This window comes from Prosopis cineraria, unplaced genomic scaffold (genome assembly GCF_029017545.1).
Source record: "Prosopis cineraria cultivar Desert tree isolate PC_DT_omini unplaced genomic scaffold, ASM2901754v1 PC4, whole genome shotgun sequence".
Lineage (NCBI taxonomy): Eukaryota > Viridiplantae > Streptophyta > Magnoliopsida > Fabales > Fabaceae > Prosopis > Prosopis cineraria.
Window position 1 is genome coordinate 9,822,462 of NW_026555335.1, and position 26,639 is coordinate 9,849,100.

General features: G+C 31.8%; 3 protein-coding genes across 4 annotated transcripts; 2 read left to right on the forward strand and 1 right to left on the reverse strand.

Annotated features, from left to right (window-relative positions):
• Window positions 1-421: 421 nt before the first annotated feature.
• On the forward strand, window positions 422-3,613 carry LOC129309826 (IQ domain-containing protein IQM1-like). The gene is given in 9 exon segments (XM_054951554.1): window positions 422-506; window positions 627-1,125; window positions 1,333-1,447; window positions 1,601-1,666; window positions 1,762-1,813; window positions 1,816-1,849; window positions 1,941-2,028; window positions 2,175-2,507; window positions 2,619-3,613. Coding segments are annotated over 8 exon segments (1,596 nt in total). The 5' UTR covers window positions 422-506; window positions 627-667; the 3' UTR covers window positions 3,069-3,613.
• A 5,876-nt stretch (window positions 3,614-9,489) lies between these two features.
• Window positions 9,490-15,687, forward strand: LOC129308732 (casein kinase 1-like protein 1). 2 transcript variants are annotated; one of them, XM_054950063.1, is made up of 14 exons: window positions 9,490-10,011; window positions 10,106-10,146; window positions 11,407-11,476; window positions 11,603-11,751; window positions 11,837-11,932; window positions 12,016-12,086; window positions 13,331-13,392; window positions 13,496-13,559; window positions 13,640-13,724; window positions 13,808-13,934; window positions 14,081-14,163; window positions 14,247-14,310; window positions 14,693-14,772; window positions 14,943-15,687. In XM_054950063.1, the coding sequence occupies exons 1-14, from the start codon at window positions 9,936-9,938 to the stop codon at window positions 15,243-15,245; spliced, it is 1,371 nt and encodes a 456-aa protein (XP_054806038.1). In that variant the 5' UTR covers window positions 9,490-9,935; the 3' UTR covers window positions 15,246-15,687. The 2 variants fall into 2 exon arrangements, with proteins under 2 accessions (XP_054806038.1, XP_054806039.1); XM_054950064.1 differs by having other exon boundaries at window positions 9,498-10,011; window positions 14,978-15,687.
• A 1,925-nt stretch (window positions 15,688-17,612) lies between these two features.
• Window positions 17,613-18,581, reverse strand: LOC129309631 (uncharacterized). The gene is made up of 2 exons (XM_054951279.1): window positions 17,834-18,581; window positions 17,613-17,696 (listed from the first exon to the last, which is right to left on the reverse strand). Exon 1 carries the CDS (start codon window positions 18,443-18,445, stop codon window positions 18,062-18,064), a length of 384 nt encoding a protein of 127 aa, XP_054807254.1. The 5' UTR covers window positions 18,446-18,581; the 3' UTR covers window positions 17,613-17,696; window positions 17,834-18,061.
• Window positions 18,582-26,639: the final 8,058 nt, after the last annotated feature.

Consider the following 26,639-nt stretch of genomic DNA (forward strand, 5'->3'; position numbering starts at 1 on the left):
AGAAATTTAAAGTTATGATTTTTTTTAGCTTTTATAATGTAATGAATCAAGCTTAAATTCTGGCTCGGACATGATTCTTACCCTATACATTAAACCCAAAAAATATCATCGGCCCCCTTATAAAACTCCCACATTATGCGCAAAATACCAAAACGCCATATTTCTTTCCCATTTTCTTGCTTTGAATCCCTCAAACAACTCGTGGCTTTGGACCTTGAAAATACAATCAGCATACCCTTTGATTTCGATCTCATTCCTCACCCACTTCCAACGTGTGTCACTTAAGTTCCTAGTGGAATTCAAACATTTCTCCTTTCTTTCCTTTTCCAGTCTTTGACACGCCTCTGAAGATCGACCCTCCGGAATTTGGACTATCTGTCCTCGTCAGACACCTTATGTAGCTACCTGCCCTATATATATGTTATTTTCTTCCCCATAGACTTCATCTCTCTTGAGCCAGACACTTCTAGGGAGGGTTACCAAACCCGACAAGATCCACAAACAAGGTAAATTTCCCATGCACTGAAGCTCTCTGTTGATAATCCGTGTCTATTCCCTCAACTTGAAGCTTGAAATTCAATTGAGATGATCTGTATTCTGTGTCTTTATTTTATTTAATTTTGCAGGACTCAACCAATTTGAAGCTTGGAGTTGGAGGTGTAGCCTTATGGGATTATCACTTTCTTTACTGTTATCAGCGCGTGAAAAAGTCGCGAGGCATTGGTTATTTGGTCTGTCTTTCAACTTCAGGTTTGGATCTAAAGATGGAGCTAAAATTCTGAGAGCAGCCAGCTTCAACAAGAAAAGAGAAGAATCAGAAACTAGTCCGTCGTCAAGTGGGCCCAACAATAGCATCAGTAGTTCAAGGCGGTTGAGGGATCGCAGACCTGAGATGGTGCCTCTAGAAACAAATGTTAATGTCTCGTCGGAAAAGGAAAACATGGGTGATATTGATTTGCCTCACAAACCAGTACCTCTTCTTGCTCTGCCAGGATCAGTGGTGTTTACTTCACCCAGGCCCATGAATGAACTTGATGCTGCTGCAACTAAGCTCCAGAAAGTCTACAAGAGTTACCGAACGAGAAGAAACCTCGCAGATTGTGCCGTGGTGGTGGAGGAGCTCTGGTTAGTGTCTGCTTCTCAATCATTATCCTGGTTTCAAATCTTTTTTCATTTTTTGCCATCTTTTTTAATTTATGGTAATTAATGCAATTAAAAAAAGGATAGAGAGAAGGAACTATTCTCATTTTTTACTAGCGGGTTTCAGATCATGTCCTCCTCTCTTTAAATTTCTTTCAAATACTAATGTCATGAATTGAATGGTGTGTGTAGGTGGAAGGCGCTAGACTTTGCTGCACTGAAACGGAGTTCAGTTTCATTTTTCGATGTCCAGAAGCCGGAGACCGCCCAATCACGGTGGGCGAGGGCAAGGACAAGAGCAGCTAAGGTATACAATTTGTTATAATAATAATAATAATAATAACAACAACAACGAATAATGAATTCATGTTTCTCTCGAGTTCTTTCTGTTATTTTCACATTGATTCGTATTGTTTTATTTGGAGTGTGTTAACAAATACTAATGGCCTTTCTAACACAGGTGGGAAAAGGTTTGTCCAAGGACGACAAAGCACAAAAACTAGCTCTCCGACATTGGCTTGAAGCTGTAAGTATTAATCCTTTAATTCTCCTAATGCCGATCTTAAATCTTGTTCAATACCCGTATAATCTGGTATCAACATTCTTAATTTCTTTACACAGATTGACCCACGTCATCGTTATGGACACAATCTGCATTTATATTATGATATCTGGTTGAAAGTCATAGCAGTCAACCATTTTTCTACTGGTAATCTCTTGTTCTGATATTATGATCTTCTCTTAGCTATGAACATCATAAGCATCTGCCGGGTGATTAACTCTCTTTTCTGTCAATGTAGGCTGGATGTTGGAGATGGCAAAGAAATTAATCTTGAGAAATGCCAAAGGACCACGCTTCAACGTCAATGCATTAAATACCTTGGACCGGTAAGTTATTGCACCAGTATTATGCTATGCAATTAGGTGAATAGATCATCTGAAAAGTACCTTAGAAAAATTAGATGTCAAAATCATTAATTTCTGTCAACATGAGTCTCATGTATCTGACATAACTGTGTTCATTACAATTGCAGAAGGAAAGGGAAGAATATGAAGTACTTGTTGAAAACGGGAAGCTAACATACAAGCTGGATGGGAGGCTGGTGGATACCGACGACAAGTCCAAATGGATATTTGTTTTAAGCACGACAAGAAGTTTGTATGTAGGACGAAAACAAAAAGGTTCATTTCAGCACTCAAGCTTTCTATCTGGGGCTGCAACCACAGCTGCAGGCAGATTAGTGGCCCATCAAGGAGTCCTGGAGGCTATTTGGCCTTACAGTGGTCACTACCACCCCACAGAAGAGAACTTCCAAGAGTTCATCACCTTCCTCGACGACCACAACGTAGACCTCGCCAATGTCAAGGTTAGTGATCATATTTCTTCCTTAAACCAAACTCGATTAGTCTTCTTTTGATTTGAACCATAAATATAGAAGACAAATTAGCTGATAGTTATCTTGCTTGTTTGGCTGCAGAGATGTGCTATTGATGATGATGCGCCTTCATGCATAGGCACTAATGAATCACAGGAAAACTTGGGTCCTACCACCTTAACTTCTCAGTCAAGTGCAATTCATGATAGTGATAAGAATGGCCAAGAAGGCAATGCAAAGGAGGTCAGTGAAGAGGGTACAAAGGTTGGTGCTGAGAAGGATGAAGCCTCAGTGTTTGACTTTTCCGAGAGGCTATCCTGCAAGTGGTCTACTGGTGCTGGGCCCAGGATCGGGTGTGTGCGTGACTATCCTGGACATCTACAATCAAGAGCATTGGAGCAAGTGAATTTGTCACCTAGGCCCACTTCAGTGCCCCTTCCTAACTATGGCCCAATTCCTTCGCCAAGGCCCAGCCCAAAAGTGAAGGTCTCACCTAGGCTTTCATACATGGGATTGCCCAGTCCAAGGACACCTATTCCTGCAAGGAGTTAAGCCCGGGCTGGTAGGAATTCAGGCCCTTTCATGTTTATTAACCAAAAATGGGTCTACCATTGGTTGACTGGTGAAGGGATTTATAAACCTTTTACTTTTGTATATGAATTAATCTTGTTAATTTTAAAAACAAGTTGGTATATTGTATGTGAGACTTATGCCTGTTATGGAGTCTACTGTTTAAGTAGAGTCTTTTATACAAATAAGTCTCATATACAATGTGACTGTCTTTTTAAAATTAATGAGATCAATTTTTCGAAACAGATGACGAGACCCGAATTCTAACTGAAGGCACATGTCATGACAGCAGCTAAAAATGGCAGAGAGAGAGAGAGAGGCAAAAAGAAAAAGCCCTCTTTTTTTTTTTTTTTGGACTTGAGTTGTTCATCCGTTATCTTTTTTTGCTGAATTTGGATGCCTTGTAAGCTGAAGGGGGAACATTGTAACTTTGACCTAGTTTTAAAGCCTTGTAAAGAAGGGATTCAATAAATTATTAACTGCAAGCAGGCATAAGTTCTTCAATAAAAACATTTTGTTGCATTTCTTATCTTCAGTGTTGTTTTTGCCCCCTCTTGCCCGTAATTTTGATGTTATGTTGGTATTGTGTTTGGTGGAATGAAAATAGTAATGGCAAATGGTCCCCAAGGAAGAAAATGATAGGGCAGGGATTATTAAAAGCTTTTATTTGTTTCATTAGCAAAAGTCAAAATCCTTTCAATAAAAACACAGAAATGAGCAAACAATAGGCTTTTATGGTTTTCACTCTCGCTGAGTCTATATATTCTGTAAAGATGGCAAGCTATAAAGCAATTAGGGATGCTCACTCTATGATTTCCTGGAACGTAAAATTGATTCTCTTTTAACCCAGTTTGAGGTAAGAATAAAATGCATCTTCTGAAATCACCTCAACTATGAAGAGTAAATATTAAAACTATCAGCCCAGATATATGAAACACTACTGTGAAGCAGTAAGACATCTTGTGTTTGATGTCTTTTACTCGGAAATCTGAATAGATAGAAAAGAAAGGAGACAACACCATACTCTACGCCATTGAAAATGCTGTGTGAACTGGAAAGACATTTCAGTAGCGTGTAATCAAATCACTCAATCACTCATCACAACCAGAGAAAGAATGAAAAAGGGACTTTAAATTCTTCTTAGCTATGCGTAGTCATCACTCATCATATGGATTGTATACTCAGAACAGTCATCTTTACTGATTCTGGGTTACTGTTTCACAGTTGATTGTAAAGCAATAGACAACCTGGATTCTTTATGATGAATAAAGAGTTCAACCCAATGTTAAGCAACCTCATTGATGATACGAGCAGTGCAAGAACTATATATTTAATAATATAATCTCATTAAGGAAGATTCATTTTGATCAATGAATGCATGATGCATTATTGTAACCTGTGAGCCGAACCATTTACAGAGTATCTTTAAGCTAAACAACTTTAATCCGCAACGAAATTATAAATAAATTGCCGAATGCAATAATACGGCCAGGTCCAATTAATTTTACTGATTTTTAACAAATCATGAAATAGTATAGTTTGTTTCTTTGATTCCACGTAATGCACACTGATATAGAATCATAGATCGATGTTTATAACAGCTAATTGTTTTGGTTTCAGAAGTTAGTTAAACTACTTGCTTTTGAAGTTTTTTTTTTAATAATATTCTAGCAAAAAAGAAAAAAAAAGAATCACGTAATTTCTTAAAAATGTTGAAAAAATATAAAATTGGATTTTTCATCTAGTGCCCCTATTTTTTTTAATTTAAGTAAAACTTTTCTCGTTCTAATGATAAAAGATTTTCTATTTGTCTAAAATTAATATGCTTTCTTCGTTCATATTTATTTGCCCTGGTTTACATTTTCATTTTATCCCTAAATAGTATATGTTTTATTCAGCATTTTAAGACATAAATGTTACTTGTCTTTAATAATACGCTGGTTAAATGAACAATGTAAACGGAAATAATTAAGATTTAAAATAATATAATATTGAACGAAGGGTGAAATTTAAAAAGAAAAATTAATTCTATCATTGTTAAGGATTCAGGTTTGATTCAGTTTGGTGCCAAGTCGAACAGATTGATGAACCATACTAACCTAAAAATTTTGATTGAATTGAATTGAATTTTATATGATGACCAAAATTGAATTAAAATAAAAAAAATGATTTGATTTAACTATTCAATTTAGTTTATTAATTTAAAGTTAGCCCAGTTGACCTAATTTTACAAGTTTTTCTACCCACCATTATGTCAAACCCTAAAGGAGAAACACAAATAAAAGAAGTATTAAACAAACTTAAAAAATGCACAGGCTAAAATAAAATAGCACAAATTGTCCAAAAAAACCTCACCATGAATTTATTTATTGATAAGGACTTCGGTAAATTCCTAAAACATGGTCCTCACTAGCATTAATTTTAGACAACCAAGTTACTAGATTGCCCTCAATGAAAGAAAAGAAATAATAGGACAAAACTCATACTCTCCACACGCAATCGTCTCTGAGCGTTCCATTCAGTTTGATGAAGCTTCGATTGTGTTTGATAGCTAAGTTCACAATTGTTAGGCTAGTTCGTTGAATATTCGATAATGATAGTGAAGTATTGTTTGATTTTCAATTTTTGTTTGGTAACAGTGGAGTTTGGTTGTCTAAGTTTTAGATTATTGCTGAAAGAGGTTGAATCAAGTGTTGACTCTGCCACTTGCTCCTCCCATAAATGCATTGCCTCGCATTGCAAGTGTTAGTGATATCTAATGTAGAATTTAATTTGATAAAATCATGCTATAATTATTCACTAATGGATGTTTTTTTCCCTTTCACATTGAAAATAACAAGTGTATATAACATTATTATGAGTAAGGAGCCAAAAGAAATTCTATTTCTTTCGTATAGGGGGAAAGATTGTTATCAATGAAGGGAGGGTGCAACATGTTGGTGGTAGAGAAAATAAAATGATAGTAAGTACTTTAATGTCAATTAATGAGTTAAGAAGAAAAATATGTTCACATTTTGGGTGTGAACTTAAGAGATTGGAATTGAAATGCACATTATAATAATTAGATGAAATCATTATGATAGACTTAAAAGACGATGAAGGAGTTTAACAATTAGTTGAATTTAATGAAAAGTTTGTGCATGTTTATGTTGTTGAAATATATGAGTGTAGAAATGAAGTAAAACCTATGTTGAATTCATAAGGGTTACATTGTATAGAAATCTCAATTAAATCACTTGTTGTTAGATCTTCATTGAATAAGGAAAGTCAGGAGCTTTCATGTTTAATTTAAAGTGCACTACATGGTGCAACTAAATGGAAAGACTTGCTTTTGAACTTGGGGCAAATATTCAACAATGTAGGTGTATTCAAAGAATCATTGTGCGGGTATAGTTTGGCAAACAAGTTTGCATACAAGCATGTCAAGAATAATGCAAGAAGTAAGATAGTGAAGTACATAATTTATGGGTATTCATGGAAGATAACTACTTAGGCAACAAGTGTGGTTCAAAGTTCTTACATATGCATTCCTTTAATAATGAACACATTCACTTAGCATTGGCTTCATTTGTCATCAAAGATGATTTGAAGTGTTCATTGTGTAAAGTACCAAATGAGATAAGGCGAGACTTATATATGAGTTATGGTTTTTCATTTTCTTATGACCAGGCATGAAAATGAAAATAGTGATCATTAGTAGATATGCAAAGATCTCTTGTCAAATCTTATATGTTGATTCCTTAATTTTGTCAAAGATTGGTGTAAGTTGACCTAACAACTATGGAAGTTGCCAAAGATGTCAATGATTAACAAAAGCCGTGTAAATGCTTGGAAACTATATTTATAGCATATATTTTTTTTTAGTATAATATTGATAACTTGTTAATATTAAAGGAACAAATTTTCAAAAACAGAATAAATTGGGTTTTAAAAGATTGACAATTTTTTTATGCACAAACAAGTAATGATCGAATATGTATAAGTGATTATTTAGATATAAATAGTAAGATATCTATGATTAATAAAAGTCCATGAAAATATTTGAAAAATAAATTTATAACATATATTTTGTATTTAGCATAATATTGATAACTTATTAACATAAAAGGAACAAGTTGTGAAAAGTAAAATAAATTGAATTTTAAAAATTTGACAAATTTTTTTATATATGAACAAGTGTTGTTTGAATATGTACAAGTAATTGTTTAGATATATGGTACAAGATATCCATGATTAATAAAAGCCTATGAAAATGCTTGAAAAGTAAATTTATAACATATATTTTTTATTTAATATAATATTGATAACTTGTTAATATTGAAGGAACAAGTTATTTGAAATAGAATAAATTAAATTTTAAAAAAGTGATAATTTTTTTAATGTATGGACAAGTGATGTTCGAATATGTACAAGTGATTGTTCCAATAAATACAATAAGATATCCATGATTAATAAAAGCCCGTGAAAATGTTTGAAAAATAAATTAAAACATGTATTTTTTATTTAATATAATTTTGATAACTTGTTAATATTAAATGAACAAGTTGTGAAAATAGAATAAATTAGTTTTAAAAAATTGACAATTTTTTCATGTATAAATAAGTAATGTTTGAATATATAGAAGTGATTGTTTGGATATACATAATAAAATGTCCAAAATATGCAACAACAGGTAAAAATACTTGGAAGTTAAAGTTACTATATATATATATATACACCCTCTGTTAAAAAATATAAATTTTTTTGAGAGATTAGATGTTAAAAAATGTAAGACATTTTTAATCTTTTAAGATGTAATAATTTTTTTCTAAAAATATCCCTATTGAATAAGTCAATTTATATTTATTTTAGGGTGGAATATTCTATTGTATAGGAGTAAAATATGAAAATATATGATTAATTTAAAGGCAAATAACTACTTTATTGAAATAAAATTTAATTAAAAATATTTTATATTTTTTATCGAAGGGAATATATGATTTTAAACTATATATATTAAAGTGCTTATTTAAGGCTCTCTTCATTTTGAGGAACCAAGGGTCAAGGGTTCAAATCTATCCTTGACCCCTTAGCACATTTGATCATTTGATCGATTGTTGACCATCGTACTGGTGCTAGAGTTCTGACAGCTAGTGGCATTAGTATGGAATCAGCCGTGGTGGAGCTCTAGTTGTTGACAACTAGAAACTTTTTTTTTAAATAAAAGGCAAGGGCATTTTGGTAACTGGACCAACAACATTAATTGTAATTTGCACCCTTGAACCTGCAGGAATGTTTTAGAATTTTTTAAGCCATACATAGTGAGTAATTTGTTTCGAGAGTTGAAGTTGAGACGCTCCTTGTATTAATGTAACTTATAAAGGAAAATCATATTACAAGTCTCAAAAAATAAAAAATTACACATTGGATCTAATAAATTTTGATAATGCATTGCAGGCTTAAGAGACGTTGTTTCAATTTTTTTTAAGAGTGAGATTACAATTCTACCCTTAATCAAAATGAAAGAAACAAATTGAAAGTAGTGAAATGATCAACTTGATACACATGGGTGTTCAATTGAGAATGTATGAACACCGTGTTGTGCTTCCATAAATATTATGTTGTACATTATCTGCATAACTTTTATATTTTATTAAATCTACTAATCAATTGAACACACATGTACATTGTGTTGGATTGATGAATATCATATTGTATATTCATGAATATTTTGTGGTATATTGTCTATGTAAATTGTATATTTTAAACCTACTAGTTAACTTGACACATATGGACATTCAGTTGAAGATGTTTGAATATCGTGTTGTATATCTATAAATATTATGTCCTACATTATTTATATAACTTGTACATTTTATTAAACTTATTCATCAACTAAACAAACATGGACATTATATCATACATGCTCTATGTGACTTTTATATTTTAATCAATCCACAAATCAACTGAAAAAGTATATATATTATGTTGAGTATTCATCAATATTGTATTAAATATTAATGAATATCATGTTATGTTTTGTGGATGAGTATTTCGTGCAGATTTTGAGTTTTTAAATTATAGAAAGGTAAAATCATTGCTTCATTTTTTTGAAAAATTGTAACAGAAGATCACACCTCATGGCCCATGAGTCACCTTACGTCCGTCCTTGCCATACGACGCTCGGCGATAATCCTGGATGGATGATGGTGCTTGATAAAGCAAGTGGCGGTGGGACCCCCCAGTGACAGCGGCGCGAATGCTTCTTTTCGTAGTGGCCACACGTAGATTACACGCCACACACGCATAGACTCGCCTCTCATTTCCTGGTGTGATAAATAATCCTATCAGACAATGTATCCCAAAAACTAAAAAGTTAAAAAAAAAAAAAAACAAACCAAAATAACCGACGGTTGCAATAATCTTGCATTGCTCTTTGCTTCGACTGGATCAAACAAAACCATATTCGAATTAGTGGGGGGGGAGAGAGAGAGAGCGCCCAGTCACCCACTTCCTTCACCATGACCTTCCCTCCTTACTTTTTCTTTAACCAATAACCCTTCCCCTTCTCTTAACCTGACCAAACCCTAGATTTTGTAATTATTATTCATCAAAAACCAAAAAAAAAGGCTTACTTTTTCTCATATTGGAGATTTCCTACGCCCAGATCTCTGAAGAAATTCTTCGTTTTTCCCCTTCACCGTTTTATTGAATTTATTTTTTAAAAAATATTCTTCTTTTTAACTGTTCGTCTTTCGCATCGGATTAATGGATTCCAGTTTTTGGTGCTGAGAATAGGTGTTGCATGCTTTTCTTATTTAGAATTAGGTGCTGCTGTTAGCTTAGGGTTTCCATTTTTTTGCTTTTTGAATGGAACCCCGTGTTGGCAATAAGTTTCGGCTCGGCCGAAAGATCGGCAGTGGTTCCTTTGGAGAGATCTATTTAGGTTTGTTTCCTTTTATCTTTTTTATTTTTCTTGCTGTTTATATTGTTCTGGGCATGGTGTTGATAGGGTAGTTCTCCCCCCTGGTTGTGTGCAGGTACTAATATTCAAACTAACGAAGAGGTCGCAATTAAGCTTGTAAGTGTTATATATATTACTTTTGCTCTTTATTTATTTATTTTTTTTTTGCGAAGTTAATTACAGGAGATGGGTTTGCATTTTTTTTTCCTATGAAGTTATTTTCAGGGGATGGTTTTATTTGAAGTCAATTTCTGTTTATAGTTGTTTGAAAGCGCGGTTTTGAGTTGCGTCAATACCTTGCCGTCTTAATTTGGGAGTGCCAAAAGATTGCTACGAAAGATCGCTATATGCTTTTATTATTTGATTCCAACGTCTTTGCTGAGCTGGTTCCTCTTTGCTAAGTTGGGATTGTGATAGGTAGCAATCATTGGAAAGGGGTCTAAAGGTACATACACCGGAGCATTTAGAAATTGGTCTTTTCAGTCCTAATTTGCAACTCAGGGCTGTTTGCAATCCAACTTCAGAGTTTTTAGCAGATTTTTAATCTCGGGAAGTGTATCTTAATTCATTTTTTAAAATTTATCGCGTATTAAGGACATTATTTTTCACAGTTTATGCTTCTTCCACTTTAAGTTGGTTTCACAAAATTGTTTCTGGCGTTCTGAATCATTTCAACCCATTTCTGACCATGTTTGACCAATGCTCCTAACGTTTTTGCCTAAACCAATTTTAATTCTAATAAACGAGGGACAAATGGAAGTTATGTAGTGGAGGAATCAGACTATCAGAAAGTATTGTTACTTACATCATCATATTCTCGTATTTTTAAGTATTGTATGATGTCATGCTAAATTCATTAGCTGGGGCTTGGGTTTTGCTGTCGAGGTTATTTCTGTTTTTTAAAAAGTGATATCTTTAATATATCTAAGAATTGGAATCTTCCTCAAGCTAACAAGATTTTCTAGTTGAGAGCAAAATCAAACTGGTCATTGGTTGTAAGATGTCATAATGTTATTAGAGGTTTGAAAATAATTACTCTTCTTTTACTCTAGGGTGGAAACCATATTTAAGTGCAAGGTTATACTCTTTTAGAGGCACTTATTGTCCATGCATTATTCTTTTTTCAGGAACAAAAGTTGTTGTATGTGACATATTATGAGTGGGCATGTGTGTTAGTAATGAGAGTCATCTTTCATGATTGCATTTTCAGCTTAATGCATATGACCCTTGACGATAGCTCATTGGTTAGAGAAACTTCTTAATTCCTAGTTGTATCTTACTTGAAGTAACCATCAAGATGGTTCCTGTATCTTCAAGTGCACTAGAGTTGATTTTTTTTTTATGTTTCTTTTATTTATTCCCTTTCCTGTGTGCTAGGAAAATGTCAAGACAAAGCATCCTCAGTTGTTGTATGAGTCCAAGCTGTACAGAATTCTCCAGGGAGGAAGTATTGACTCTTTATATATTTTACTTTTATTTTTTGTATCATTATACACTTCTCTATGAAGACTTTTTTCCTCCCCTTTTGGTTGTAAGTTTTATGCCATCCTAATATTGGATTTTGTCTTGACAGCTGGAATTCCAAATGTTAGATGGTTCGGAGTGGAGGGAGATTACAATGTTCTAGTGATAGATCTGCTTGGACCCAGTCTTGAGGATCTATTTAACTTCTGCAGCAGGAAACTATCACTGAAGACAGTTCTCATGCTTGCAGATCAAATGGTAGGCACCTTTAACTTTGTAATTTAGATATATATTTAATTCAATATTCAATATAAGAGCTTATGATCTTGGCATCATTTTCTAGATCAACCGAGTTGAGTTTGTTCATTCTAAATCGTTTCTACATCGGGATATCAAACCAGATAATTTTCTTATGGGCTTAGGAAGGCGTGCAAACCAGGTGGCTAATCTTATTTACATGTGATTTGTTAGCTGTCTTAATGTTTGTTATAAGAGTAGTTAATGACATTTATCTGCATTTAGGTTTATATTATTGACTTTGGTTTGGCCAAGAAATATAGAGATAGTTCAACTCATCAACACATTCCTTACAGGTATGACGATTTGTGATGTGTATCAAGTTTAGTTTTATTGCTGCTGCTTGGGCTCTGTAGGAGAATGAAATTTATGTCATGATCTTGCATGTCAGAAAATTTTTGGAAATGTGTGCGCTTTCATGTCATTGTTTTAATGCCTTTTTTAGGATGTAATAACAAATGAGTTTGCTTAATCAGGATAAGGAAGTAATACGGAGGATGAAGTAATCACTTCCAAGATTATGATTGCAAAAAATCCTGCATTATCAGCCCGTTTTGTTGCAATAATAAACTGGATCAATAACCTGTTTTCTTGAAAACTTTGTACGAGACTTGCCAAGATCAGGAAATAAATAATTCTGCATTATCAGCCCATTTGAATGACTACAAACATATGGTTGCAATAATAAGCTAAATAACAAAATAAATCTTGCCCTCTTTGCATAATACATATTTTAGCTAGAGCTTTTTGTTGGTCCTATGCCGAGTGTTAACTACTGCATCACGCATACCATGCTTATTATGCTGAATTTTGCTTGGGGGTGCCAAGGAGGGTAATGGTTTGGGAGGCCACAAGAAATCTAGCTTAATATTTCAGTTCTTATCACTTTGAGCCTCATATACACACTGCACAGTGACATCACAGCATGCACTAAGCTTGAACATCACACCACCTTACAGCACAATTATACAATACACAGTACACGCCTGAAACCCAAACTTATGCAATATGGAAATCAGTTGGAGAGTTTTTTTTTTTTTTGGTTTCAATTATTTTCTTAATTTTTAAGTTACTAGTTAGATAGTTGGTTATGAGCCTTATATTTTTCCTTTTTTGAGACTTAAATTTTTGTTAACCCTTGGTTTAATTTATTATTGAGTTATTTTAAAGTAGTATACACTTTTTATGTGATATATATTTCAAGCTATCATTCAATGTGTTTCTAAATTGTTCGATTTGATACAGTTCTTGATTTAAAATTTAGCCTCAACACAATTTGAATTGCAATTTGATTGTTGTCTAGGAATCTTAGTTATCTTTAATATTGTCTTCTTCTTAATGTCTATTTTCTAGGGTTATAAACAGGAGAGAAGGGGTCTCGTGTGTGTGAGATCTTCACATGCTTACAGGCCTCTCATTTCATCTTTTCCCCTTTTTATCCTGAATTTATGACAATAAATAATTGAGCCTTTTTTTCCCAGTAGTTTATTACACACAAGATTCACTGGATGTGTGATCTATTTAATCATTAAAACTGCAGGGAAAATAAGAATTTGACAGGAACTGCAAGATATGCTAGCATGAACACTCACCTTGGCATTGGTTTGTGTCATCATATATTTCACTGCTATTTTTTTTAATGATAAGTTGTGGTGTTCTCTGTTGGATATATGATGTTTGTTCTTTTGTGATGATCACTGCATAGAGCAAAGCCGAAGAGATGATTTAGAGTCTCTTGGTTATGTCCTCATGTACTTTCTGAGAGGAAGGTCATTATAGCCATCTACCCTTTATTTTCTTTCCAATGCTTTTTTGCAAAATTTGTGTTTAATTTTTATTTTCTTTGTAGTCTTCCTTGGCAGGGACTTAAAGCTGGTACTAAGAAACAGAAATATGAGAAAATTAGTGAAAAGAAGGTTTCTACCTCAATTGAGGTAAGTTTTATTGCTATCCGCTACTGGTGCATAGCACGGGCTATATTTCTTCAGTTTCACTGAAAACATATTGTTCATTCCAGGCCTTGTGCCGAGGTTATCCAACAGAATTTGCATCTTATTTCCATTACTGCCGGTCATTAAGGTTTGATGATAAGCCAGATTATGCTTACCTGAAAAGGATATTTCGTGACCTCTTTATTCGGGAAGGTTTGAACTTGTCTTTTAGAAATCTCTTCTTTAGTCTGTTATTTTATGTTGACCACATGTATACTTCGAAAAATACTTTTCATTTCAATTTTTGAAGGATCATGCGAACGTGCTTTCTTAATTGCATTTTGTGACAACTTTGACAGGCTTCCAGTTTGACTATGTCTTTGACTGGACTATCTTGAAGTACCAACAATCACAACTGGCTACTCCTCCTGCACGTGCCCTTGTAATTGTCTCTCTCTTCTTGTTTCTCCCTGAATCCTTTTTTTTATGATCAATGTTTTAAAGTTTGAGATGGTTATTTTTCAGGGCCCAAGTGCTGGGACTAGTTCTGGAATGCCGGCTGTTGTGGCTAATGCTGATAGACAGACTGGTAATTTTTTTTTTTTCAAGTTACTTTATTGATAGGTCATATGTCCCATCTATGCCCTTTTGGTATACTTGATTCACAATTGTGTTACCTTGGTATGCTTAATCCGCAAGTGCCTGGCTTTCCTTGTTTATTGTGTAACCACTATCCTTGGCACAATCAATGTGTTCCTTCTATGTGTGTGTTGTTGCTCCCCAATCATTTATTGATATTTGAAGAGTATAGTCTCCTGTACCTTTGGTATTTCCAATTTTTTCTTTCAGCTAGACTAGTTTTTATGATAGCTTGTCTTGTCTTTTTCTCCAATTTTATCTTTTTTAAGATTCTGAAAGTAGCTTGTTTTCATTTGAGCTGATTTATGCTGGCTTGTCTATCTCCCTGACAGGAGGGGATGAAGGGCGAACTACTGGTCTTGTTTCGATGGATTCTGTGAGGCGAAGAATGTCAGGCCCCATGTTAAATTCTGTAAGTTTCTCAGAGCAGAAAAATCCAGTCACCAATAATCCTTATATTTATGGATACCATGGTCAGTTGTTTGGATTTTGGAGATCATGAGTTTCATTGAGGAACCTGGTCACCATTCCTCTTCAATATGTGTTATGATGTCAATTCATAAACAAACTTTAATATTTCAGCTTATTTCAACGGCCATTATCTCTCTGTCATGCAGTCTCCAAGCAACAATATTTTGGGTCAGTCAAGTGGGTCATCTCGGCGTGTTGCTGTTCCAAGTAGCCGCGATGCGTTTGTTGGTGGGGAGTTGGATCCACGAACTCGCACTACTGAAGCTAGCCCTGGAGCTGCTCACAGAATTTCAAGCGGGCATAGAAATTCACCACTGGGAGCTTCAGATGCAAAGAGAATATCTTCTGGAAGAAATGCTTCTCATGTCAAGAATTATGAATCAGCAGTCAGGGGCATTGAGAGCTTGCATTTAGAGAATGATGAGAGGGCCCATTATTAAGTTGCCACCTTTTCATCTTGTAAATTTAAGAATTGTCTGGCACTTCTCTAGTTGCTGATGCTGCTGAACTGAACTGTGAGGAAAGTTTGATCTAAACTCGGAAATCTGGGTTTAGATTGTGAATACACTTGAAGCTGAGAAGCTGATGAACGAATTTGAGCTTAGATTTATGCTTGCTGTAAAGCTGAGCCTAATTGGCCTTTATCTTCTGGCGGGAACTCCTGAATGTTATGGTCTCTTATCCTGTGAGTTTGTTATTGATATACCTGATGTGTCTTGGACGGCACAGTTCAAAATTACTGAACCAGTGACAATGTAATTAGACATGCTACTCCTGTTTTCGATGATACTTAAAATGCTACCACGATGCAAGTTTTGTGGAGATTATTATAGAAGGAAAATATCTTCTGGGTTCATGGATTGTTTTCCTCCTGAAGTTCTGTCAACGTAATTCATGGCTTTCCTATTTTTTAATATATAAATCTGCATGACATTTGTTTACAGTTTACTAATCTGAATTAGCCTTCTTTAAATCCATTAACTGTCTTCGGATACTGGTCTGATTCTGACTCCTTTTTTATTGCTCTCAGAAGAAATATGAACTGCTTAGCTATTCTAGTTAGAATGTGGAAGTTAAGAGTTCGATTATTTTGTGTTGTTTAGAGAAATTGCAATATCAATGTAATTATATTATATGCAAGCTTTTACCGAGAAGTGTCTAATGTGTGTTTCTGATTGATGACATCTGTCTAATGACTTATCATTTAAAGATAGAATTTCTGTAGAATATATATATATATATATATATTTATTTATTTATTTTCAATTTCTTATCTTTTCTAGAATGTCTAATTTGAAGCTTTCATTATTCATTGATACCACTGGTCCTCGCGATAAATGATAATCGTTTTCTTTTGCCTTGTGTTCATATTTGTAAGATTGCACTGCTAATTGCTAAATGAACGATGTGGCCCCCTCCCCACTTTTTTGCGCATTATTCACTGTAAGGGGATTTAAAGGGCTTGTTTCTAATAATTCTATATAAAATGACTTGTTTCTAAACATTGACATTTATTTCTAATAACTCTAGTCAATCTACTTATTTAAGATTGAAGACCATAGTCATCATTTTGACTTTTTATAATTTTATTTTCATGCTTTATTTCTTATTGTCCAATGGTTATAGCCCAAGTTCTCAAAGTAAACAATCAAGGTACAGAGCAGCTATGGATATCCACCTTCACATTCATAACAAATTTATCTCAGCTTTTTCTGAACAATTTCTCACAGCACTATTCTTGTTAGCACAACCAAAAGATGGCAATAGATATTGCTTCTAAATATTTGCAGTCACTTTAAGTATTTATTTCCACCAGTCAAGTAACTCAAATCTGGCACCCAGAACAGATGATTTCAACCTTTTCTATGAGCAAGCTATGAAACTCCCAGTAACATTTTTCCTCATTTAACTCTTGTAACCATGAATCATACTTTCCGCTCAAATTATGCCTCAAGTTAAAAGGAAAACTTCAGCATGGAATACAATCAGCACAGCTCTCTTGCTTTCACTTTCTCTACTTCTTTGCAATATTCATTTCAGAAAGAGCCTGAGCGTAATCCCTTCCAAAAACAATTGTCCAATAGTTTGAGTGTGCCTCTAACACAATAATTATCAAGCAACCTAAAGCTTATTTATGAGAACAAGCAACTGTGCATTCTTTAAATAAATGGTGGCGAAGCCCCTTCATGACAAGAGTTATAGAGGAGAATGTGGTGTACTGGTGTCCTCCAAGTGATGAGCTGTTGTGATATATTTTATCTAAAGTCATGTGAATCTGAAGAATGAGATTCATCCTTGTTTCCTTCTTAGTTACTCCTTTGACAAAATTCATCTGAACTGTGCTGCTTTGCTTGATTATGAACATTTATCAAGAAACCTTAAAGAGTTTAACGAAGAAATAATAATTGGGAGAAAAAAATTGCAACCAGAGCCTGCACAGTATTCACGATTAACAACGCCTAATTGTGATCCCTACATTGAATTTTCATTCCTTCCTTCAAAGTAATCAACTAGAGGCTGTGTTCAAATTGCAATTGCACACGGAAACTTCATCTAAGTATGTTTGAACAGTGATTTAGTCTGTATAGATTATAGAAGACGTTTTGCAAAAGGCTCCGAACCACCAAAAAGACATGCCTCTCAGAAGAACGTGTATAGCATCCCTTATCTTTCTCCGCAAGCCAGAGTATCATTATGCAGATATGCAGGAAAGTAAAGTCTGTCATAGTGCACTGCACATTCATATCATAGTAATTCAAACAAAAATACAAAACAACATCAAGTAAAATTTGAGGAACCCACCACAAGGGTAATGATGCAACTGGAATTTCTGTTTCCAAGCAATTTTGAAACCACAGAAGCCCCCTTATGGATTGAAGTTCATCAGTTTTGGTTTTGGATAGAGAGAAACAAAAGAAATATGTCACGAAAACAAAATGAGTTACATTTATTTGAGTTTAGATACATGGAAAAAGAAATTTAAAAGAAGAAAAAGCAAATACCATGTTTTCTTTCCATGATTGACCAAGAAGACTACATTCTACAGGATCCAAAATCAACACACTGATCACAATTTCTCTGCTTTTCATCCCATGAACTCTGACCATCAAATAAATTAAGGGCAACCAATTATTTCTGAATCAACATGTAAAATAGCCAGTTGAGGTAAGCACATGTTGAGACGAGATTCAAAGTTCAAATTCTTCACCAAGATGATTACTGAAATCTAGCTACACTCCATGGACAACTCTGGTGTACTTGTCCTTGAGCCACTTGAAACTTTTTCTCATAGAGCCTTTCAATTTACCCTCAACAGTGTATACCTTGTAACTAGCAACCCTTTTCTTCCTCTGCAACTCCGGATCAGTAAAACTCCAGTTCTTAGAGGAAGAGCTGTTTGTGGACCTGCCTTTCTTGGACTTGAAACTCATATCTTTTCCCATGTGGGTTTGAGTTGGATGTGCAGCAGAGGAAGCATATGAAGCACTGTAGCATCTAAGATCTCGCATGCCAGGAGCCCCAGTTGAAAATGATCCTGTTCCAGAGCAAGAATAGGGCTCAATTTGATTCTGCACCCTCCCATGGCCGTAAGACTTGGATCTGAAATCTTCCATTTTCCAAGACTTGAACTTTTTACGATGGCAGTCTGAAGCAGCGGCTTCTGCTTCGGAACGAACAAAATAATGGCATTGTTCATCCAGAAATTCATTCTTAATCCATTGCCAGCAACTCCCATGACCCTGGCGGCGCTGACTACGAAGATATTTGCTGGCGTCTGTGACAGTTCCAACTTCCCAAGCCTACATGTGGCCCTACCTAGCCAATCAAAACGAACCACGTAATAGGTTTTTTTTGGACAATAACATAGAGGTGTTAAAAGGATAATTAAAACAGGTGTCAAATATCAAATTTTAAAAATTTATAATTAAGATCCTATTTAATTTCTATTCTCATTTTTTATTTTTAAAAATATTATTTTATGATACAATTTTTAAAATTATTTTTAAAATAAAACAAAATAAAAATTTGTTTGATTATATCAATCAAAAAACAATTTTAGAATTAAAAAATAAATTAATAACAATAGTTATAGGCAGTTTTTTTGGCCAATGATTATAAACAATTAACAGTAGTGGTTCATAATAGAAATTAATTAAAATAATTATAATTTTTAATAATTAAATGTAGTGTATTTTAAAAATAAACAACTTAAAGTGATTTCTATTTTTTTTGTTTTTAAAAATAAAAAATAAAAACAGTTTAAAAAATAATTAAATGAAAACACTTATCCAAACAAGTTTTTAAATTTTTCTATTTTTAAAATAAAATATTTTTTAAAAATGAAAAGCAAACAAGTCTTCCATCTCTCAATTTTACAACTCTATTGTAATGGATTTGTAACTTGTATTTTAAATTTTAATAGAAAAAATAAATTTTTATTCTTCAGTTATGTTAAAATTTAAAAAATAAGTTGTAAATTTATCACAACGTAATTACAAAATTGAGAGATTGAGTTATAAATTTTTAAAGTTTGGCTGTTGGCACTTAACTTAAATTAATTTATTTTTTTAATATCTCTTTGTCATTCTCCTTTTTTTTTTTAACTATCTTCAAAATTAAATTACAGAAAGTGAGGGTCAAAAAGAATGGAGAATGAAAAAAAAATAAAAAATATACAAGTGCTCAACAAATAAGTACAAAAACAATGATGCTCTTTCTGTTAAAAAATGTAAGGCATTTTTAATTAAATCTCATCTCAATAAAATAGTTATCTATTTTAAACTAACCCTATCTTTTCATATTTACCCTTATTAAATACTCTACAATAAATATAAAGTTATTGTCAATAGGGACACTTTTAAAAAAGATAATAATTACACTTTAAAAAATTAAAAATACTTTATATTTTTAAACGAAGAAAATAATTATTATGTAGTCCAAGAATTTATCTGATATTTTGATTTGTTCTTAATGATATATTTTCCTCCCATTTTGGAATTTTCAAAAAAAAAAATCTGTTACTCGTTATTCAACTATAATTATTTCTTCAAATATTATAATCATTACTCAATCAAAACTAGTAACTAATTTTTAGTATATAAATAAAAATGAAAAAAAAAACTTATCATTTTCTATTTCATTTTAGTTAATGACTCAAACAAAATAGTTGCTAATTTTTTTTTAGTTGGATTTGAGTGGGAAAAAAATTGCAAAGATGCACTTATCATTTGATATCAGCCTGTATTTATTTCTCAAAACAACACAATCATTTTCTAATTGTAACTTGTCATTGATTTTTAGTAGCACTTGACTTGCTATAAACAAAATTTGTATTTGGCCAGGGAAAAAATGTAAAAAAATTGTCATTTTCTATTTCATTTTTTTCAATAGCCCAACTATAGTAATCTCCGATTTTTTAACAATTATTTTTATTTTAAGTTTTAATATGGGGGCTACATAATAGTTTTTAGAAAAAACAAAATTATCAATACTTATAAATTTAACAAATTTTTGCTTTTAGTCCTCGCAATTTATCTTTAGTGTTTCAATCTTTATAGTCCCTAAAATTTAACATATTAGAGATTTGAAGAACAAATGTTACTCAATTTTGCTAAAATTATAAGAATTAAAAATACTGAAAAATTATAGGAAGTAAAAACAAAATTCAATGAAATTACAGAGATCAATAATTGTGTTATATCTAATTATTACATTGATATTTATTTTTCATTTACAATTTTTTGGGTTTCTTTTTTCCATTTTCCCTAGAATGAACATGACTACGTAACTGAGAGTTTTTCAAGTCTATTTCGATAAGCCGAACTTGTTTCAGATTTGTAAACATTCAACTTACGTAATGTATGGGAATTATATTCTTTTAAAAGAAGTCAATTATGGAGAACCCCTTTCAATTTTCAAGTCACTATGATATGAAATATCAATATTTCACCATATAAGGTATTTTATAGATTAATGATAAGTAATTGATGTTCTTTCTTCTTAAATATCCATAATAAATAATGATTATTGAAAGTATATGTAGATGAGATACACAGTAATTTTAGGATGTTAAAGAACATAAATATTTTTTCATAGAGTATAGCTTAGTTAAAAATGTTTTATGAAACAGAAAAAAATATATTTTTACCTACTTTTTTATTTTTTTTATTTTTGGTGATGTACCAGTGTCCTCTTATTGAAGACGTAGTATCCTCAAAATAAAATTATATATATATATATATATTATGGAGTGTAATATATAATATCTTATAAATTTTCTTATTATTAGTCTAAGTAATGGATAATAAATATATTAATTTAAACAAGAAGTGGATTAGAATAGAAGAAATCTAAAAGACTTATGGTAATTAAGGATAAGATAACATTTATGAAGTTGATAGGACAAGTTGGTTTAGTAAACAAGATGGTAAGTAATAAGGAAAAATTTATGATGACAAGTTGGCTTGGGAAATATAAGTTAACAAATGATAAGATAAGGATGATAATGAGACTTCGGAAATAAGTTAGTAAGTGATAAGATCAAGATAATAGGAAAATTTGGGGAGTACCTTAGTAAGTTATAAGGTAAAATTTATGAAATAGATTTGATTAATTCTTATCCTAACATTTAGAGTCTTTTGCCCGCCGCCTATAAATAGCTCTATAGCCTTAGTTGTTAAAAGAAGGCAAAAGGAAATTTTACTGCCGGTAATTCGGTGTTGGGAATGGTAGGACTTTATCTTATTGAGTGTCACTATCTTATTTAGTATCACTACCTACTTCACTTGTATGTTATATCATTCTACTTTTTATTTACAACTTACAATATTAGTTTTCTTTAATTACTAGAATTTCAAGGAAATTGAAATAGAAGGAAACATTTAGTTCCTTAAATTGATTTTTATATATAAATGTCACCTTTAATATATGTATAGGTAAGCAATGTTAATATCTAGAATTTCATGTTATGTAAGCATATTTTTCTTGAATTTTTAATATATTTTGACACAATTGTACATATTTTCAACACTCAAGTTAAAAAATGTGTATATTGTTTTGAAAATTTAAACCATAGCTCTATTTTGATATTTTAAAGCTAATTTATTAACACTTTAATTTAAGGTTTGGTTGGCTGTATTTCTAAACTTTTGTTGATACTTTTAAAAGATTTTTGAATAAAGAAATCAAGTGCATGAAAGCAAAATTTCATTAATAGTGAAAACAATGCAAAATTGCCAATTATGTCTCAAAATTGTGACTTTTGACGCGTCAACAAAATGAAATGTTTTATTTAGTTGACAAAGTTAAGATTATGGAGTATACATGACTCATTTTCGGCTATGGCCACCTTTCTGGATTTCTTGAGAGTATGTGAGAGTTTTGGATGTGTGAGAGCATGGATTTTGATAGAGATTGATCTTGGGTTTAAAGACTGAAAGAGTTTTTAGCTTCATATCTTAGTTCTTCTTCTCCATCCTCCTTCCTTTCCTTTTATTCAATGTTTGTGCTAATATGTTTATATTTTCTCATGAGTTTTATGATCATTTGTATCTAAACTCTTAATTTTAGGATTATTTTAAATCATTTATATGGATTAAATACTCATTCTTTTTTTGTATTTGTGATTGATGATGTGAGTATGTTGGTTTTACTTCATACTTAATGCTTCTAGTTGATTGGTCGTCAATTAGATTGTTGGGTTCGCTTAATTCATACTTAAGAGAGCTAGGTTGAGTGTTGAACTTGAGTTAAATTATTTAAGAATTTGAAGTTTTTGCAAGTTGAATGGATGGTTTTGTTAATGAGGAAGAGATACACTTATTAACATTAGATAGTGACATAGGATTTGTAAGAAAAATTACAATTTAATTAGTTTATTAAGAGATTAATTAAACTAAACACTTACTTGGAGACTTGGGAGAGCACTTGTGGATAATTTAGTACTTTTGACTAGCATAATTTATCATTAAGAGCAAAATATATTGGGGGTTGGTTAGGTATTCTTGAAGTATAATGAGGGATAAATAACCTAGGCCTAATGACTTTCAAAAAGTCTTGAATCATTCTCTTTACTTTATTTTCTAGTGTTAATTTAGTTTGCAAAATCATCTTCACCTAATTGTGTTTGATTCAACTTGATTGAGTTCGCTAAATCTTTTGTTTGACCATTTTTTTAAACAAATCTCCAAGAGAATGATATTCTATTCACACTTTCTTACTTGTCACGACCCGTGCACTTGTGGAGAGCAATAAGCATTGGTTTAGTTCAGTGCTAAAATGTGTAAAACCGATTAATTGAATAAAACTAAAAGTATAAACCGGACTGAACCAAACAAGGATCAAACTGATTTTTAGCAATTTGATTCGGTTGGTTAATTCAATTTTTGGGCTTTACGTTGGGTTGCTTGGACTTAGGCTAAATTTGTTATTTTTTTACTAAAATAGACAAGGCTTGTCTATAAAATTGGGCTTGTAAAGTAATAGTATCCCATTTTAATTACACACACATTATTTATAAATTAATAAATTATATATAAAATAAAGTAATTAATAAAATATATATAATTTATAAATTATATATATAATAATAATAATAATAATTCCGTCAGTTCAATCTATTTGATTTTAAATCTTACCAAGCAAATGGATCAACAGATTTTTTTTTAAAAAATTAAATTGAACCAAAAAATTGAATATATGAATCAAATAATAAAAATTTAATTCAATTCCATTTTTGATTTTGATTTAGTTTTCCTCACCCCAGTGTAAGTGTGTGTCAAAACCTTATTTTTGCTGGATATCCATGTATAAGAATGTGTTTTTTCACCACCAAGATGATATTATTAAAAAAAAAAAAAGAATGATTAGGAAACCCCCAAATAATGCAAAAAATGGAATCCGACGGGAGAATATCCTGGGTAATTATTTCATATGTGGATCCACTATAAGAGATATCCTAGATACATGATTTCAAATGTTTATATTTTATGAAGTTGAGAGCTGTGTTCTCTTTATTTATTCATGCTTACATATATGATGTAATGCAGGTAGTGAAGCCAGAAATTTTTTTTTTTTCCCTGCTATAAGCTGGACCATAATTTGTTTAAATGAAATATTTACATAGAGATACTGACTTTTCTTTTCATTACGTATCCAGATGTCAACTTACCAGTTGATAATTGAAATAGATTAGATGCTCATACATGTTTCAGGATATGGAGCTGTGCAAGCTATAACTAATAATGTTACTAAATGTGTTATTATGAATGATCCTTTTAATCCTATAGTTGTCCCCTTCCTTAAGCTTATGTTTCCTGCATTGGATCCCCCTTCAGCTAAAGATTTTGTCCCTATTGAGGTGCCTATTTAAGATTATTTTGACTCCAAGTTTTGATTCTCACTACCACCATTCGAGGAAAACTAATTACAACAGTGTTGTAAGGGGGGCTGCTTTTATATAAAAATAAGTCGATTCAAAGAGCAGTTAATGGAGTTCATGTGTCTGTGACATAAAGTTTATATTTCTAGAGCCTATGATGTCTCGACTTCTAATTTGAACCATATATGTTGTAAAGTGCATCGTCTCATGAATAGTAAATTACATTTTTTTAAAATTTTATTTTATGCTTTTAGATATTATATGGGGCCTGCAATATAAAAATAATTAAATAAGTATGAGATTTATAGTGCAAAATAATAGTAAATGTGAGACTCATAGAAATATATGACTGAGATCATATCATTTGGTATTTATATTTTTTATTTGTATAAATAATCATGTAAAAAATGTTGTCCCACGATAAATCTATAATGGGATGAATTTGTTGGAGCAACAAATGATAGATCTAATTATATTTATTGTAGATAAATTTTATTCTTCAATTATTTATGAGGTTCAGAACTTAATAGTATTTTTTAAAAAAAAAATTGATTTCAAAATTTCTCTCATATTAATTAAAAAAAGAGAACTACTATGGAAGATCAGCATATTCGTATCCAAGACAACATATTTAAAATAAAATAAGTTATTATTTATATTTTCAATATGTATATGCAACATAATATTTAAAATAAAATAAGTTGTTATTTATATTTAATTTAAATAAATAAAAAATTATAAATAGACTAAAATAAATTGTTTTTTAATTTTCTTATTTCTATTTTATTTTTTTCTTTTAAAAATTAAAATATCTCATGATTCCATTGTATGGGAAAAAGATCTGGTTAAATAAAATGTTGAGCTTGCACATATTTCATGGATTACTTATCTTCCGCATTTCTCTTTTTTCAAGAACCAAGTTACGTATATTGTAATTTCTCTGCACTTAAATATATATATATATATATATAATGTTCTCTCGGTGGCACTAGTATAATTTTTTATAAATAATAATAAAAAAATTGGTACATTTAAGGGTACTAAATCTAAGCACCTCTTCTAACTGATTTTTCCCTAATTTTTTTTTAAACTAAGCTAATTACAAATACTCTTTTCATCCAATTTATAATACACTTTTTGTAACAAACCAAAATTTTTTAAAAAAATAATTTAACTCAACTATAGTTGGGTTACAGCCACCCAACACATTTTTATATCAATAATTTTAATATAAAATATTTTATAATTGGCTTCAACTCACACAATATAACATTTCAGATAAATTTTTCCTCCCACATGCCATTAGGCTAAATCACATTTGTTCATCCTTATACTCCCAACAAGTAAACTAAATTACATTTGTCCATCCTTATACTCCCAACAAGTAAAATAAGCAATTTAGTCAATTTTCAATACAAGCCAGTTATTTGGCCTTATAATCATGCCATTTTGACCAATCCAAAGTAACCAAATATTAAAATTACAATCATCTAAAGTGTACCAAAAATAGAAATAGTTTGAAAGGCATGATTACATTTATATATTCATATAATTATCAATAAACAAAAAGCCCTAATATTGGCAATATAACACATTATAAATCATAAATCAAATACCCAAAAGAGACAGTGGATCTATGCCACTAAGCCTCTGGGACTCCTCCACATGTCACTCGTGGCTCTTTTCCTGAAAATTGTTAACCACATAATAAGACTCAAAAGTCCCAGTAACCAATACCAATTTATGATAGTGTGTACAAACAGTTAAGTGTGTGCTTACTAAGTGAGAATTAAAAATAATATAATTCCAACAAATATAAAAAATATTACAATACACACACATAACCATCCTTATATCCCTCCATTATCCTCGAGCCGTAGCCCTCACTCGGTGCTAATTACCCGACCAAAGGTAGATTAGCTCGAGCCCTTACACACCACCTATTGAGCTCTAATAGGGGTGTACCACATGGCACATAATACAACAACAATAGCAAGTCTCCCAACACCTCCCACAATAATCAAACAAATTCATAATAATATTGCACATTATACAATATTACAAAATTCATAATTTTCTCAATAATCACCCAATTAACATGAAGTAACACTAATAACAAATTAAAAGCATAGTTATCTCGTGGCTTTTTTTAATAAATTATTCCTTATAATTTCTCTCCCACCACAATCTTCACCAATAATACAATATACAAATAACATATTATTTATAAATATTAGTTTCAATTTTTGAAACTAATAAAATAATTCTAATAATAGAATTAAAAATATAACATAATTCCTAATCTCAATCTTAATACAAATCTCGAGTTAATACTATTAAGTAAAATTTTTAACTCATCTTTTACTCATCAATAAACATTAATAATCTAAAAATTAACTTCTAAACCAATTTCTATTATCAAAATTTTC